The 18150-nt window shown below is 34.1% G+C and overlaps 1 protein-coding gene across 6 annotated transcripts in view; it reads right to left on the bottom strand.

Annotated features, from left to right (window-relative positions):
• LOC123552175 (anoctamin-4-like) overlaps nt 1-18150 on the bottom strand; it is a 127802-nt gene that overhangs the window by 66801 nt on the left and 42851 nt on the right. For 4 of the 6 annotated variants that reach the window (XM_053541710.1, XM_053541708.1, XM_053541713.1 and 1 more), the window contains 4 exons: nt 15970-16068; nt 11750-11880; nt 6049-6087; nt 1132-1256 (listed from right to left, as the gene is read on the bottom strand). In XM_053541710.1, the coding sequence (XP_053397685.1) occupies nt 1132-1256; nt 6049-6087; nt 11750-11880; nt 15970-16068 (394 nt within the window). Of the gene's footprint in view, nt 1-1131; nt 1257-6048; nt 6088-6845; nt 6873-11749; nt 11881-15969; nt 16069-18150 lie in introns of all 6 variants that reach the window. The other 2 variants (XM_053541709.1, XM_053541711.1) reach the window with 2 other exon arrangements.

The following is an 18150-nucleotide window of genomic DNA, read 5'->3' on the forward strand; positions in this document are numbered from 1 at the left end:
ATACACCACACACACTCAGTCTATGCTTTATATTTGTGTTAAGTTCCACTGGTAACCATTGAACTGTTTAAAAGCTGTAGCCGAAACAAAAAATGTTCCTAACAGACTGATGTACTAACAGACACTGACAGTAGAATTATGACAGGGCATTAAAACAAGCTATTTTTGAAAATTAAAAGCACTGGCCTCCAGATCGTTCAACAACAACAAAAACTTTTTTTTCGATATCAGGAAATTAATGCATGCTTTGAAACTTACTTACTGACAGACTATATGTTACGGAAACACATGAGAATTAGTTTTTACTACTTTTTACGATGAAAATTGAAAAGCGTTTGTAACGCTTTACTCGAGGTAAATTGCTTTGATTATTAACATCTATACTTAACGCGCACTGAACACTAAACCCTCCATAGTGTTATTGGTAATGACAGCGGAAAACTTCTTTATTGCCGCGGCGGTCTGACTCGATTCCCCACGTGGCCATCTTTATTTTCTTGATTTGGCAATGCCATGTTTAAAGTAGTTTAGACACAAAAACTCGTATTCTAATGTTTATAATATGACCAAAATAAAGGGAGTCAGTGGCACAGTGGTTATAGGGAGTCAGTCAGTGGTTAGCAGGTTGGACTACGCCAGCGGTCCGGGTTCAATTCCCGGTCGCGGCTGATATCTCGACTAGTATTCAGTGCTGGGTGATTTACTTAAATTGGTACTGTTTCTAGCTGTATCGGCCTAGACTGGATGCTTGTGAGGTAAATATGGCACCTACTGCAGGCTCGGCTGGAAATAAGTTGTTCCATCCATTCCAGGTGGGGACTTTATCGACTACCCATGTTAAACAAGAAACTTTACCTTTACTTTACCTTTTTAAACTTCAATTGAAAGAAAGATCATTTCTTATCCAAAATCTGGAGCTCAGTGCCTTTAACTTTAAATTTTGTGAATTTTAAGAGGAACTGGCATGAAAAAAGTACTGTCTGTTTTACAAATTTATCCAGTTGAAGCAAACTGACACAGAGAACATTTGTCTTGAGAAGGCAACAACACAACATAACAACCAATATCTTGCGGACTTACTATTACATCTATTATATCTTTTAATAAATTAAGTTTCAAAGCCATACATACCAAATCTACGTTTGGCGGGGTTATTTGGATCAGCATCCTCATAAAAGGCTCTTGACAAGATGGCGTACACAATTCTACTTCTCTGAGCATTTGTAAAGAAAGACTCCTTGTCCTTTATTACAAACCTAGGACAGACAAAACATACAGTATCAGTACCTTGGTGTCTATGTAAGCTGTTTAACCTTTAGCTTGCCTGTGGTAAGTGATTCTGCCTTTGCGACCAGTGCAGACCAAGATCAGCCTGCACATCTCATGGTCTGCACTGTTCGCTAGTCAGTCAATAAATTTTTATTTTAGTGAACTCCCCTTTGAATAACAAATGGTATTGCCCAAATTGAATGATGGACCAGTCCATTTTAGAAATTTAGCAGGCTAAAGGTTAAAACAATACCTATGCTAGATAGCCCTTCAGTCCACTGGAAAACTTTGTTTAGAATAATAGTATTCTTTGAATTTCAGTCTGTCTTAAATTCGAACGTTTTGTGTCTTTCAAATAATTTTAGGCCTTTTTTTCTATCCTTTTCTCAAATATTTTTGAGACTTTTTTCAAAGTTTTAGAAAAGTAAATGGTATAAAAAAATGATAAGTGAGCTGATTATTTTTTAATTTTTCATAGTACAAATAAACCTGTTTTAACTGGAATTTGCAAAAGACTCGGGCTCGAAAGGATTTCTTGACAGAAAACATTGAAGGCACGTGATTTATTAGATATTCACTTGAATGTGTTCTTTAATACATGGAGACTAAAAGATGACAGAGAAGTCAAAACTGACAAAGAATGTATGAAACTCATCTTTGAAATAAGTATGAAGTTTTAAAAATGAAGAATTAGTTAAACATGTACTGGAATTTTAAGGTAATCAATCAAAAGACAGAGGCGTGCTTATTTTTACACTATCTAAAACTGACAGAATTAAGCAACATAAAAAATACATGCAAATATAAAGGAACTGGACACATTCTTTTTGCTCTACAAACACATGCATAAAATCTGAGTCCAAAACTAAGTTTGGAGACTAGTCAAACCTTGCCAATCAGAAACGACCAATCAGATGCTACTTTTTATTGGACTGGTCTGCAAACTCAATTTTTACCAAAAACCCAAAGCGTGCCTAATAAATGCAATTTTAACCTATTTTTATTCAGTTATTTATGGCGTAGCTTAAACTTTAAGAAAACAGAAGAAGAAAAGTATTTTCATCAGCATGAATGAGAAAAAAATCTTATACTGTGAAAACATTTAATTTAAAAGAATATAAAATTTTGTAGTTTTAGATCAAAATGTCTCTTTCTTCAACAATTTCAAATCTGGGATATAAAATGAATGGGCTGTTTGTTTGTTTTGGATTTGATATAATTATGGACTTACTCAGCAATAAAATCCACAAAACTTAGTTCTGATTTCACAGTATAAGGTCATTTTTTAATATATAAATGGAAGACTGGTAAAAGTAGGAAACTTTATAACTATATAGTGTAGCATTCAACATTCTTTCTCTGCTTCTGTAAAAATATACGCACACAATAAGCTTTTTCATTACCGATTATTACCAATAAATGCTCACATCTACAAATCACAAAAAATACACATGTATAAAAATGGCTAATATGGCATGCACATTAACAATTGGCTACAGATTTACAAACAGCTACCATCAATTGCACTTGTATACAAATGACTACAAAAAAAAAGAAATAAAAATTAAAATTCACAATTTCTATAATTATACTACCGGTAGATATAAAAGGTTTTGTTATTTTCTACATCCACTGTTACCAAGGAAATGCTTTTACTTAAAATAAATTTATCATTTTTACAACAGTAACTAGAACTGTCACAGGAGTGACTCATACCCCCACCATACTGTCTTGTCACAGAAGAATGGCAACCATAAGGAATCTTAAAAAATACTTTGGAGTACTTCATCCTGGGCTTCCACATATAAGTAATACTAGTATAATACTAGTATAGTAATACTAGTAAATATATTAAATCTCTAATATTAGAGATACACTAAAAGTGAATACAAAAAAGTGTCTTACCAACCCATGTTACCATGGAAAAATGTTTTTACTTTTTACATAGGACTTATAATAAAAAAGTTAGAAAAATACATGAAATATTGAAAATCTAAAAATAGGATTTCTAAAAATAGACTAATTCCTAGAATTTAAGGGGAAGAAACTCAGTACAAAGGTTAAAAAAAGGTTACTTCCCTTTGGCTCTAAGCCAATCAGAATGAGATATAGTGAAAATACATCAAAATTAACCTTAAATTCTAGGTAAAAGGGGACACAATTCAAGAAAAATAGTGTCAGAGTTATGCACCTTGTGTCACATGATGTCGGTGATGAGGTGGAACATCTATTTTAAGTCTGAATCAAATCCATTCAGTAGTAATTGAGATATAGTGAAAATACATCAAAATTAACCTTAAATTCTAAGTAAAAAGGGGCATAATTCATGAAAAATTGGTGTCAGAGTTATGCACCTTGTGTCACATGATGTGGGTGATGAGGTGGAACATCTATTTTAAGTTTGAATCAAATCCATTTAGTAATAATTGAGATATAGTGAAAATACATCAAAATCAACCTTAAATTTAAAGTAAAAGGGGACATAATTCATAAAAAATTTATGTCAGAGTTAAGCACCTTATGTCACATTATCTGGGTGATGAGGTGGAACAACTATTTTAAGTTTGAATCAAATCCATTTAGTAATAACTGAGATATAGTGAAAATACAACAAAATTAACCTTAAATTCTAAGTAAAAGGGGACATTATTCATGAAAACTTGGTGTCAGAGTTATGCACCTTGTGTCACATAATGTGGGTGATGAGGTGGAACATCTATTTTAAGTTTGAATCAAATCCTTTTAGTAGTAACTGAGATAAAGTGAAAATACATCAAAATCAACCTTAAATTCTTAGTAAAAAGGGGCATAATTCATAAAAAAAATGGTGTCAGAGTTATGCAACTTATGTCACATGATGTGGGTGATGAGGTGGAACATCTATTTTAAGTTTGAATCAAATCCATTTAGTAATAACTGAGATATAGTGAAAATACAACAAAATTAACCTTAAATTCTAAGTAAAAGGGGACATAATTCATGAAAACTTGGTGTCAAGAGTTATGCACCTTGTGTCACATGATGTGGGTGATAAGGTGGAACATGTATTTTAAGTTTGAATCAAATCCATTTGGTAATAACTGAGATAATAGATTTCGGGACGGGACGGGACGGGACAGGACACGACAAAACTGACTCCTATATACCCCCCTCAAACATGTTTGGTGGGGGTATAACAATCAGAATTTCATTAAATTTCTTCCTTTAACTTTGCATTTGAACAAAATCATAACTCTACAATTACAGGTGAACTTCTTTTTAGATCTAATGTCGTATTTTATTTGTTCTGCTTTTAGTTAAGTAACGGTGCATTTTTTTTTGAATATTTTCCTTATTAACTTCTCAGCAAGAAATCAACAACTTGTCCACAAGAAACAGTTATGGAAACCATAATGATCTTTAATGACCTAAATGTATTTTAATCAAATCATCATTTTAAATGACAATACATCCACTTGAGATGACTATTCATCTTCCTAACACTTTAATTTTCTACCCTTGCCAATTGCTAAGGAATTGTCAATATATTTAGTAATGAATCTAATATTAAAGTATCCCTGTTGAATTTTCTTGAATATTAGATACCAAAAGTATATTCATAATTTCATATGTTATTTTTCAGATCAATCTAGACTGGTTCCCAGGTTGCCCATTAAACAAACAAGAGGGTCATGATGACCCTGAATCGCTCGCCTGAGTAATATGAGCAACATATTAAAAATGGTAAACTGATGCTAAAATATTAGAAAGTAAGTCAGAAGGTCATATTCATGGTCAATGAAAGTCAGTTTTACGATCGGTGGGCAAAACTGTACATGTCATCCAAATTTCAAGGCTGTATCTTAAAAACATGAAAGTAGGTCAGTAGGTCAAGGTCACAGTCAGGTGACCCCTAATCACTTGGGGTCATCAGGTAATTGTAATTAAATAGTCTAGGAAATATGATCTGATAATTTTTGAGGTATTTATTCCTATATAACTCATATAACAAGTGACCCCCGGGGAGGGGCCTCTTTTCACATACCAAATATCAAAAGCATAGGCCTTGCAGTTTCAGGCAAGAAGATTTTAAAAAAAAAATCCTATATAAGTCTATATAGAACTTGAGACCCCCCGGGGCAGGGCCTATTTTCACCCCAGGGTTATAATTTGAAAAATTTTGGTAGAGGACCTCAAGGTAATGCTACATACCAAATATCAAAGGCCTAGGTCTTGTGGTTTTAGACAAGTAGATTTTTCCAATATGTCTATGTAAAACTTAGGACCCCTGGGGCAGGGCCTCTTTTCACCCCAGGGGCATAATTTGAATTACCTTGATAGAGGACCATAAGATGATGTCACATGCGAAATATCAAGGCTCTACACCTTGCGATTTTTGACAAGAACATTTTTTAAAGTTTTTCCTTTTGGTTGCCATGGCAACCAGAGTTCTGCATGGAATTCAATTCTTTGAACAATTTTGAAAGGGGACCACCAAAGGATCATTCCTGTGAAGTTTGATGTAATTCTGTCCAGTAGTTTTCAAGAAGATTTTTTTTAGAAAATGTTGACGGACGGACAACACACGACACACCACGGACACTGAGCGGTCACAAAAGCTCACCATGAGCCCTTGGCTCAGGTGAGCTAATAAAGCAAGACAGAATTACACACATCTACTGCAACAATAACATAATATAACTCTTTTCTATGTAATGTTTATATCTTAAACCATGTGATTTTCCTTTCTTTTTTTGCCAAATTTGCGTGTAATTGATAAAGCAATCTAGTACCAAGTACCAAATACTTGAATCCTCCGTATGGTTTTTATCACATAATCTGAAATCATGAAAAAGCCCAGTAAGTGATGATAGGATCTGTATTATTCAAATTAACCCATGTTTAAATATTTCAAGGTGGGCTTTAATATCTCAGTATAGCATTATTTTACAGAGAGTCAGCTAAAAATCTGAGGTTGTAGTAAAAATATACTGCATTTATTTCTCTACCTTGAAAAAAAAAAATCCCTTTTTACATCTTCAAACATGAGTTTCAAGACTGGTCTACAACCTCAGATTAACAATTCTGCACCATTATCTTATTTCGTAAGCCCTACCTCTAAACCCTGGTGTTATGGAAAACTCATGCTAACTCTAAAAGAACACATATATTCACCCGATTAATTTCACACTTCACACTGATGCACTAACATTACATGTCTAAATCACATCTACAGAACACTATCTAATAAAGTTTCAAACAGAAAACACTTTCTATGTAGCCTTAAGTGTTAATTTAGATAAATTAAATTGACAATTAGTATTACATAAAGGTAATTTTTAAAATTCCATTAATTTAAAAAGATACAAATGGATTAAACTGACACAAAATATTCAATATTCTAGGAGCATTTCTTTTCTCTAAATTCTTAGATAAAATGTTCCATTACACTCACAAGTAGTGACTAGTACAAGTAAATATTAAGTTTATTGTGACACACAAAGAGGTACATTAGTGACAGAGGATGTGAAATGGTGGTTTGGTCACATTTTGATAGGAATTCTACAATTTCAAAGATATTTTTATTGAAACATTACCACTTGTGTCCAGTTGCATCAAAGAACCTGTTTAAGAGTGAAGAATGTACATAGTGAAATAAGACATTATACATGCAAGACTTGGACAGAAAAGGTGTCCTATCTGAAGGCGTAAGGGCAAAATCAGCTGAACACAGTGAACCAGTGGTTGCAGGTATGATCCCTTGCAGGCATCACTGTGCCAGTACCGGTTTCTGTAGAAAAACAGATTCTAGAAGATCACAATATGCTTATATAAATGAGCCGTGTCATGAGAAAACCAACATAGTGGGTATGCGACCAGCAAGGATCCAGACCAGCCTGCGCATCCGCGCAGTCTGGTCAGGATCCATGCTGTTCGCTTTCAAAGCCTATTACAATTAGAGAAACCATAAGCGAACAACATGGATCCTGACCAGACTGCGCGGATGCGCAGGCTGGTCTGGATCCTTGCTGGTCGAATACCCACTATGTTGGTTTTCTCATGGCACGGCTCAAATGTTTAAGTTGTTGTTAGCTAGATAGGAATTTTCAGCTTGGGGTAAGCATTTAGGCAGTGAAGAGACACTGCCAATCACTATCAAAACAGTTATCTTTGAGCGGGATATTCCCATCCTCACTCACAACCCCAATAGCTTCTCCTTCTTGCATCATATTCTACATTAAATACAAGCAATAAAGTTTATTTTCAGGTACTATTCTCTTTCTTTCTACGAATTTATACATTCATTCATTACTGTAGTTAATTACGTCATTTTTAGCATAAGAGTCATCTTCAAGTAACAAATTCTGAGACAAATTTTGCCAGCACTGGAGAAAACAACAGAAATTCTCTGGTCTGGTTTGCAAGGCATATTATGTCCCCATATCTGCCTTTGACAGGAATAATTTAAGTATTTCAGAGAATTATAAAATTAAGCTAAGTATTTCAGAGAATTACCGAAATTAATTATGTTTTTCAGAAAATTATGGAAATAGACCATGTTTTTCAGAAAATTATCGAAATAAACTAAGTATTTCAGAAAATAATCAAAATAAACTAAGTATTTCAGAAAATAATCAAAATGAACTATATGTTTTTGAGAGAATTATCCATTCTTGCAACATAAGGAAACCATGTACTTTCATGATTGTGAAAAATTAAAACAGAGAAAATTCTCTTGATGTTTAAGACATGGTTTGTTTATCAAAATATTTTCATATTTTCTTTTGATTTGTTTGTCTGTTTTGGGTTTAACACAGTTTTTCAACAGTATTTCAGTAATGTAATGGTGGGCAATTATTAAACCTAACCAGTGTTCCTGGACTCTGTACCAGTACAGACCTGTTCGCCGCAAGTAACTGCCAACTTCTCCACATGAATCAGAGGTGAGGACGAATGATTTCAGGAACAATGTCTTTAATAAAATCGTCACAGAGAACATTTGGCCTGCCCGAGGATTGAACTCACAACCCCAAGATCCAGAGATCGGCGCACTCCCTATTGAGCTAAGCAGGCATGTTTATTTTCCTAACATGCTCAACAATGTGACAAATAAACAACAATGAATGTGTCAAACAAAAATTAGAAAAATATATCATGAAATGATGTTTCATTGTGTTTTAGTGTTTTATTATCCAATAAATAGCAAGTAATGCAAATATTAATTTAATCATTGTTTATTATGTTTGAATATGCCATAAACTGAAGGCATTGCATATTCCATGTGATTATTCTATTTATATCATTATTAAAAACATCAACATATATTTATTATTGACTTAGTAAATGAAACAATAACCACTCCCTGTATAAAATTAAACAAGGTATCGTGTAGGAAGATACATGATTGCATATGAATAGCTATGGCACAGCTTTTTCTACAGGATAACTATTTAGAATAGCTTATCTCCCAATGTTGTTATTCATTGCAAATTAATTGTCAAAAGTCAAACTAGCAAAAGAATTTAACCAAAGTGCACACCAAAATGGAGAGGTCCAAGTCTTTCTAAGTCTGCATCCTTATAGTTACTCTTCCATAAAATACAACTTGACACATCATTTTTTTATTATATTGAAATGATGAAAAAATAACAGTGGAAGATAAGTGCAAAATTTATGAAAATTCAGTCCTTATCTAGAATGTCCCAAGACAAGTAAAGTGAAGGCCGAATAAATGATTATAACCAATTCTTACCGCAGCAGAGATATTCAAGCAAGGGAAAAGCAACTTTACATAGAATGTGTAAGAACAACATTTCATATCATTTTCTAATAAGCCTAGCAAGATCAAAGACAATGGAATAAAATTTAATGCTTAAATATAGTCTTAAACATAAAATCAAGAAATACCTTTAGATAATTATTGATTTTTTAAAATAATAAATGAACAAAACTGCAACAGAAATAAAAAGGTAGAATTGAAACTTAAACTTAATGCCCCAAAATAAATGCCCATAGGTGTTACATTTGCAAATGAAGTGTTTAGCCATTTTCTTTAATTGAAAAAATATATATAATGGAGGGGCATATATTAGGGCAGGGGCATTTATTAGGGAGGGGCATTTAAAATTGGGGTTTTACTTGTTGCATGCGTTTAAGTTTTTGTAATTATTGTCATTTCAAATCTATTTAAACTGAAGACAGAGCTAAGTTTTCACACTTGTACTTTTTTAATACATCCAAATAATCAAAACTGCAATATGGAATTACACTTCCTTTTGACTATCAAATGCAACAAAAATATACCATACAGGCCCATACTTTATTTATGAACACATGCAACATGTTAACTAGCATCTCTAAAATGCAGCTTAGCCACACGAAACAATACTAATTAGTCTGTAAAACATCCAATCAAAAAGCTCCTTACTGCCCTCTGTTTCAGCCAATCAGGTAAGGCAACAAAAACAGGATTTGGAAAAGAAGAAAACAAAAATGTAAATAAAAACACATAAAATGACACTATCATATTTAAAAAGATTTGTGAATGAAGTTTCAGTAAAATAGGCTCGAAGAGTCTGTGCATGAAAAATAAATTTATACACTCAGTGTAAACACAAAATAGTAATATACAATATGGTGCTGTCAAATAGTTCCAGGAAAAGTTCTTTGTGTGCTGGAAGCCAGAAAGGGTAAATATATAACCTTGAATTATGATAATGTAAATTAGTCAGTTTGACAATCTTTAGAGAGTAACAATAAATGCATATAATTATACACATTATCTTCTATTTCTGTACTAAAGTTTTATGCTTTCAACAATAAACTTTTCTAGAAACTCTTCACAAACTCTTAAACAAATAATTCTATTTAGCCAGCAGCGAAACTATCAGAAATGCCCCCCTCAGAGCATGGAATACCAGGATCCAGCCTGCTAAATATATTCACTGCCAAATATATTTCTATACCTTATTTAAGAAGATACCTTAACCCTTAGCCTGCTGGCAGCAAGTGATTCTGCCTTTGCGACCAGTGCAGACCAAGATCAGCCTGCACATCTGTGCAGGCTGATCTTGGTCTGCACAGTTCGCCATTCAAACAGTAGCTTTTGGTAAGCACCCGTTTTAACTGTTAATGATACTGTCCAAATTGAAAGATGGACAAATTCATTATAGAAATTTAGCAGGGTAAGGGTTATGAAGGTACCTTAATTCTTCATGTTTACAGGTATTCAAGGATCAAATAGTGAAGAAAACAAAAGTGCTCTATTTGACTGTATAAACAAGTGAAATAGTAAAACTATTCAAACTTTTTTTCCATAATTTACTCAGGGAAAAAAAAAAGTCCGGTTGTAACAAGCAAATGTCTTCTCCTATTCATTTTTTTTTTCAACATAAAGCTTTATTCTTGTGAAGAATTTCATGAAAGAATAATCCCTTCCTATTTAATTATTTTGAATATTTCACACAATGACTCAGCATTTAGTAGGACAAGAGGACATACAAGTCTTGATACATTTATCTGGAGACTATTTCAATCCTATGGAAATGTGAATTCTATCTTACAAATTATGTGCATTGTGTACATAATCATCCAAATAAAATGTTTCTCAACACATAATTGCTAGAAACAGTCTCCATTGTTGTAAAACTGAGTTTGGAGACCAGTCTAAAATTATAGCTTAACCATTGGTTGATTTCAAATGTAGCTCAAAAACAACCAACCAGACGCTAGAATTTTGTGACTGGTGCTCTAACACAGCTTTATAACGTAGGATCCTGAGTTTGTTGACCTGTGCGATAAGCCATGCGCTATTTACCAGCTGGAAGACAAAAACGCAGCTGCACTCCCATGATGCTTTGTTAATATATGAATAGATATTTTAATAGATGAAGAACTTTTATGATCCTACCCAAATGTGTGTACATCCTCAAAACCTCCATTAAAGTAGTTCTTGCAAATATGCTGGGCCACCAATCAAGGGTTGATTGGAAAACTGTTGTAACTCATATCAAATAAAGTAGTTATGACAGTTTTGCTTTCAGCCCTTGAAATGCTTTTCCAGTGTACATTATTATTTGGGAATGTCGCATTATAATGTAAATTCAAAAACACGACATAAAATGCTGGAAAAAAGAACAATTAACATGAAATCTATTTCCGTAAGGCTCTCCAATCAATTTACATTATTGTTTGCATGTCTCATTATCAATATAAAAACAGAATATTTTGAAAACAACTAATAACTTTTGGTCAAAGACAACTGATTCTGGACAGAATGACTTTGTCAAATAAAGGTCTTGTTTCCAATCTTTGCATGGAATGACAAATCTTTCGTCTGTGCTAATTAGGGATCAATTACTAGCATAAAAGTTGTTTTTTTGACTGGTGAAGTCATGGTCCCATATTATATAAACAATCAACGAAAAACTTAAACAATCTTCTTTAAGGGCCTATAATTACTGTAGAATATGAAACTTTGTGGAAAACGAAAGATACGTACTGCTCCATACGACTTCTGTTGAACGGTGCTGTAAAATAGTTATCATCTTCCTCAATCAGGTCTTTGTCAAGGTCAAACGGTGTAGGAATACAATCCAACATGCTGCGCTGATCATACTCCATGTCGTTAGGCTAAATTGGGGAACAGCAAAATATGTCATTGAGAGAATTATATTCTGCAAAATCATATTATTCACGGGGACTAAATTTCCTGATGCATCATTCAACAAAATTAAGTTCTTACAAACTAATAATATTACCATTTATGTTATCATTAAAATCTGAAATCAACAAATTCATTTAATGTTGTTAGAAACTATAAAATTTATGTCCAAGAAATAAATTGATTTCACAGCATGTTGTGAACACTGACTCAATGAATTATTATTATACCAGATTTATTATACCAGATTTATATAGCGCCCTTTTCATGATAAACATGTTCAAAGGTGCTTTACATATAGCAAAGGCAGCCACACAGGGCACGAAATTCATCCTCTACTAGTACAGATATATCTAGAGATCTGACCTGAGGGACAGAGTGAGATAAAGCCCCCCAGAACAGATAGAGAGAAATCCTTTTTAGATACAGGCCTGTCCAGCTAGCTTAGCCTAGGTCTTTGCAAATAGACATCCTTAGTTCTTTAACCTGCCTGGTGTAAAGCACCGATACACGCGAAGCTGTCTTTCCTGGAAAGTACCAGTACAGTACTCTTAGTTAGGTGGGAGACACTCAAGAACATATCAGAAATTTCCAGTGTCTGGACCGGGATTTGAACCCCGGACCTCTGGATTGACAGTCAAGCATATTACTACCAGACCACCGGCCCACATGCAAAATTTATTCACAAATAGTCAAACATTCAAACAAATACACCTGCCTTAGCAGCCACCTGTATTAAACAGTCAGTCAGCTAACTTACCAAACTGACTATGTTCTAATTATACCACCACCAAACATGTTTGAGGGGGGGTATATAGGAGTCAGTTTTGTCGCGTCCCGTCGCGTCCCGAAATCTATTATCTCAGTTATTACCAAATGGATTTGATTCAAACTTAAAATACATGTTCCACCTTATCACCCACATCATGTGACACAAGGTGCATAACTCTTGACACCAAGTTTTCATGAATTATGTCCCCTTTTACTTAGAATTTAAGGTTAATTTTGTTGTATTTTCACTATATCTCAGTTATTACTACATGGATTTGATTCAAACTTAAAACAGATGTTCCACCTCATCACCCACATCATGTGACATAAGGTGCATAACTCTGACACCATTTTTTTTTATGAATTATGCCCCTTTTTACTTAGAATTTAAGGTTGATTTTGATGTGTTTTTACTTTATCTCAGTTACTACTGAATGGATTTGATTCAAACTTAAAATAGATGTTCCACCTCATCACCCACATCATGTGCCCACATCATGTGACACAAGGTGCATAACTCTGACACCAAGTTTTCATGAATTATGTCCCCTTTTACTTAGAATAAAAGGTTAATTTTGTTGTATTTTTACTATATCTCAGTTATTACTAAATGGATTTGATTCAAACTTAAAACAGTTGTTCCACCTCTTCACCCAGATGATGTGACATAAGGTGCTTAACTCTGACATAAATTTTTTATGAATTATGTCCCCTTTTACTTTAAATTTAAGGTTGATTTTGATGTATTTTCACTATATCTCAATTATTACAAAATGGTTTTGATTCAAACTTAAAATAGATGTTCCACCTCATCACCCACATCATGTGACACAAGGTGCATAACTCTGACACCAATTTTTCATGAATTATGCCCCTTTTTACTTAGAATTTAAGGTTAATTTTGATGTATTTTCACTATATCTCAATTACTACTGAATGGATTTGATTCAGACTTAAAATAGATGTTCCACTCATCACTCACATCATGTGACACAAGGTGCATAACTCTGACACTATTTTTCTTGAATTGTGTCCCTTTTACCTAGAATTTAAGGTTAATTTTGATGTATTTTCACTATATCTCATTCTGATTGGCTTAGAGCCAAAGGGAAGTAACCTTTTTTAGCCTTGTACTGAGTTTCTTCCCTTAAATTCAGGAATTAGTCTATTTTAGAAATCCTATTTTTAGATTTTCAATATTTTAGGTATTTTTCTAACTTTTTTATTATAAGTCCTATGTAAAAAGTAAAAACATTTTTCCGTGGTAACATGGGTCGGTAAGACACTTTTTTGTATTCACTTTTAGTGTATCTCTAATATTAGAGATTTAATATATTTACTAGTATTACTATACTAGTATTATACTAGTATTACTTATATGTGGAAGCCCAGGATGAAGTACTCCAAAGTATTTTTAAGATTCCTTATGGTTGCCATTCTTCTGTGACAAGACCATATGGTGGGGGTATGAGTCACTCCTGTGACAGTTCTAGTTTAAACTTGCTTCAAGCAGCCACCTGCCTTATGCAGCCAGGCTGTGTCGCTGACTGGCTGCTTTATACAAGTTTGGCTGTATGAAGACCAAAAACTGGAAAAGCTAAAATGAGTGGTATTCACACTCACAGGTAAAATTACACTGCCAATGTTTAACTTGGAAACTAAAATGGTATCTACTCATATGTCATGATACGTAACTAGCAGTCTTTATACAGTAAGGTGTATGTAACAATTAGTGAAAATATCCATTAATTTCAGCACAATACATGTTTAATTTTCCAAATTTAATGGATTCAATACAAAAACTTGAGGAATGTCAAACTGCTAAATTATCCTGCTTTCTTCTTCTTGAATGCAAAGATTTTGTTCAGTTAGCAGATTCATCAAGTCAAGGATGTGACTTATTCTATGTTGTCCACAGCTAACTATAGTTTAGCAAAATTTAAGCAGTAAGAATTTCATGCTACTTACTTATGGCAAACTGAATATTTGCCTTTCTTAACCTTTCGTCTGCTGGCAGCAAGTGATTCTGCCTTTGCGACCAGTGCAGACCAAGATCAGCCTGCACGTCAGCTATTCAGCCAGTAAACCATTCAGTCAGTGAACACCCCTTGATAAACAAGTGGTACTGCCAAATGATGGACCAGTCCATTTTAGAAATTTAGCAGGCTAAAGGTTAAATCTAACTTTCAGACTGTAAACATTGATGGATATCGGCCTAATTGACCTTGTAATCTTTCCATTCATAGTCCTGCCTACTGAGCTAATGGAGTGAGCCAAATCCAGGGCTCTCGCGAGTGGGCGACTTGAGCGAAATAGGCGCTCTAGAACTTCAAACTTCGCTCAAATCTAACCTCAAAGCGAAATGCAAGTCGCCCGATTTTCTTTGATTTCCGCACTCGCTAATTACTGCTACCCGGACTGTTGACAATTTGCACGGTATCATAAATGAGTGTCGAATACACAAACACATGTCAGTAGCATAATTTAAGCTCCGCCTACCACAGGTACTTGTGAGATTTTCCCGAGAAGTGTGAAAGCGAATCAAATTATCCTGTACACCAGAGTCTATTGTGTTAAGCCAATCAGTGCTGCGTTTATGTCTTTGACACTTCGCGTTAATTGTCAACATGTTCGAGTGCAAAAAAAAAACAAACAACACAATGTTTTATTAAAGAAACTGCTGATTAACCATGCGATTAATTGGAATATGGTACACAAAGATTTGTAATCTATGATAAAAGAACGACATGTAATGTATTAACTACGTTAAATTGACCTTCATCGATGAATTTATTTGAATATGTATTTCTAGTTTACACATTTTACTTTCAGTTTTATAATTCGAGTGAGATACTGACATTCCTCGGTGTATGACTCGGTGCAAAGAGCTATAAAAATAAATACACTTCTACTTCTTTGCTCGGTGTTAATAATAAACACTTCATATAAGATATAACCAAAATTCGGCAGGTTACATTTACAGCATCGGCTTGAATTTTGAAAACTACTTTTTTTCAGAATTTTGTAACGAAAGGATTACCACTGTATGGGAAATGATCTAACTAAGAAAATGAATGATCACATTAATGTTTTTTATCAAGAAACAAGAAAATTTACAGCCACCTTTCGAATCACTCAACATCATATTGCGGTAGAAAAAGTCTTCCCACTTCTCCCTTAAGTCTCCCCACTTCTCCCTAAATCAGCTTGAGGGAGAAGTGACTTCTCCCAAAAATTTGGACCTAGCTAGACCCCTGAAATCACTATATGAAGTACTATACACCTACCGCAAGGGGCATCTTCATGTTCATCATCTCAGCACCCTTCGCCAGAATATCCCATGGAGCATTAACTTTCACAAATGAAACTTTTCCACTTTTTGATTCCTGAAACAAGAAATAAGACATAAGGTCCTTACTATTGCAATACTTGCAGTACATATTGTGCATTTTCACAGAATATGCCTTCCAAAAACATGCTTTATGACAACCCCCAAAGAAAAATTACAAGACAGAGGTTCATTATAAGAGATTGTAAGAGTCGGGTTTTAAGAGACTTTGCTCTAAAAAAAAAACAAGCTTTGCCATACTTTAACCCTTACCCTGCTAAATTTCTATAATGAACTTGTCCATCTTTCATTTTGGTCAGTACCATTAACTGTTAAAAGGGGTGCTTACCAAAAAGATACTGACTGAATAGCGAACAGTGCAGATCTTGATCAGACTGCAGAGATGTGCAGGCTGATCATGATCTACACTTGTTGCAAAGGCAGAATCAGTTGCGTTTAGCATGGTAAGGGTTAAACATACCAAAGTAATTCATACTGCCATGAAAAAAAAACAAAACAACTTGATTCATTCCTTAATTATAACAGATTCATGATTTTTTTTTTCTTTTTTTTTGGTTTAATGCCGTTTTTCAACAGTATTTCATTCATGTACAGCGGGCATTTAACCTAACCAGTGTTTCTGGATTCTGTACCAATACAAACCTGTTCTCCGCAAGTAACTGCCAACTTCCCCACATGAATCAGAGGTGAAGGACTAATGATTTCAGACACAATGTCGTTTATCAAATAGTCACGGAGAACATACACCCAGCCCGAGGATCGAACTCACGACCCCCCAATCTGTAGACGCTCTACCTAATGAGCTAAGCGGGCAGGTCCAATAGATTCATGAATACTGTCATGAAGATACTGGTGTTTACAATACTTTGTCCTAATAAAACGTGCTTTTGTAATACTTCAAACACATCTAATGTATTTAATATCTCAATAAAAACTATGAAACTGTAATTCAATTCTTACTTGCAATAGTTACTTAACCCGCCTTTGTCCTTGGAAAACATGCTACCAAATGAAAAAGACAAAACCCTGATTTATTCCTCAATTATAGCAACATTCGTGGCTAATTACATTTGATATTTAGTGCAAGGCGGAGTACTGATTTTATGTAATAAAAGGTGTACCTTGATTGGTTTTTCAAAGCTCTACTTAATGAGCTTAATGAGCATTATAATAGAACGAACTTAAGTAGACAATGATAGTTTCTGAATAAAGATCAATTCAGACTTCTGTAAAATCATTAAACTCTGTGAAACAAAAACTTGCTGACTTCAATTTTTAAAGACAAAATGAATGGGAATTTTATTTCCTGATTGTTACTTAATTTCATAGACTGATTACAGTAAGAATACCATGAAAATTAGTCCCTAACAAATATTAAAAATTTCACAGTCAAGGCGTAGTCAGAGGGGGTTTAATGGGTGTGAACCCACCCCGCTTTTTAGGCAATTTGCAAATTTTATTCAGTTAACATACATGTACATTTTTTTTGCCATTTCTATGTTTGCTCTATTTTTCTGCCCGCTATGCTCGCCAAATGCAAATATTTACTTTGTGAGTCGTTGCATAATTATGCATACAGTCTGTATGCAAAATAGTTATTAAAAGGAACAGCAATATTTTTACTGCTGTAGAAGAAATTTGGTGCATACCAAAATGTTCTAGACAAAGGAGGATACAAGGGGATGGGAGGCTGCTTGACCCCTCCCCTCCCTATTCGGTCAAATCTAGTGAGCATACACTTTTGATGAACTACAATTGAGACATCAGTCATTTTAGTCAAAATTTTCTGCTCGTTTTGTTCCTAACATTTTTGTGATTTATCTAACAAACATATTTTACTTCACAGGTGGTCAGCCGCACCTAAGAAATATTTGAAATTTTTCAGAATTCTGTTTGTTTCTTTGACAAACCAGGTTCAAGTCCTAATCTGACAAGTTCTCGAAATGCATTCCTGATTTTAGAATTTTTCTTGTGGAGGCCCCCATACCTACACCTGCAAGAAGGGAACCCACTCCCACTTCTACTCATCCTTTTAGTGCTTGTATGTGCACCCCCTTTTAGAAAGCCTATGACAGTATACAACAGAATTACAGTAATGATAAAGACTGGCTAGTTGCAT

This window comes from Mercenaria mercenaria, chromosome 4 (genome assembly GCF_021730395.1).
Source record: "Mercenaria mercenaria strain notata chromosome 4, MADL_Memer_1, whole genome shotgun sequence".
In the NCBI taxonomy this organism is placed as follows: domain Eukaryota; kingdom Metazoa; phylum Mollusca; class Bivalvia; order Venerida; family Veneridae; genus Mercenaria; species Mercenaria mercenaria.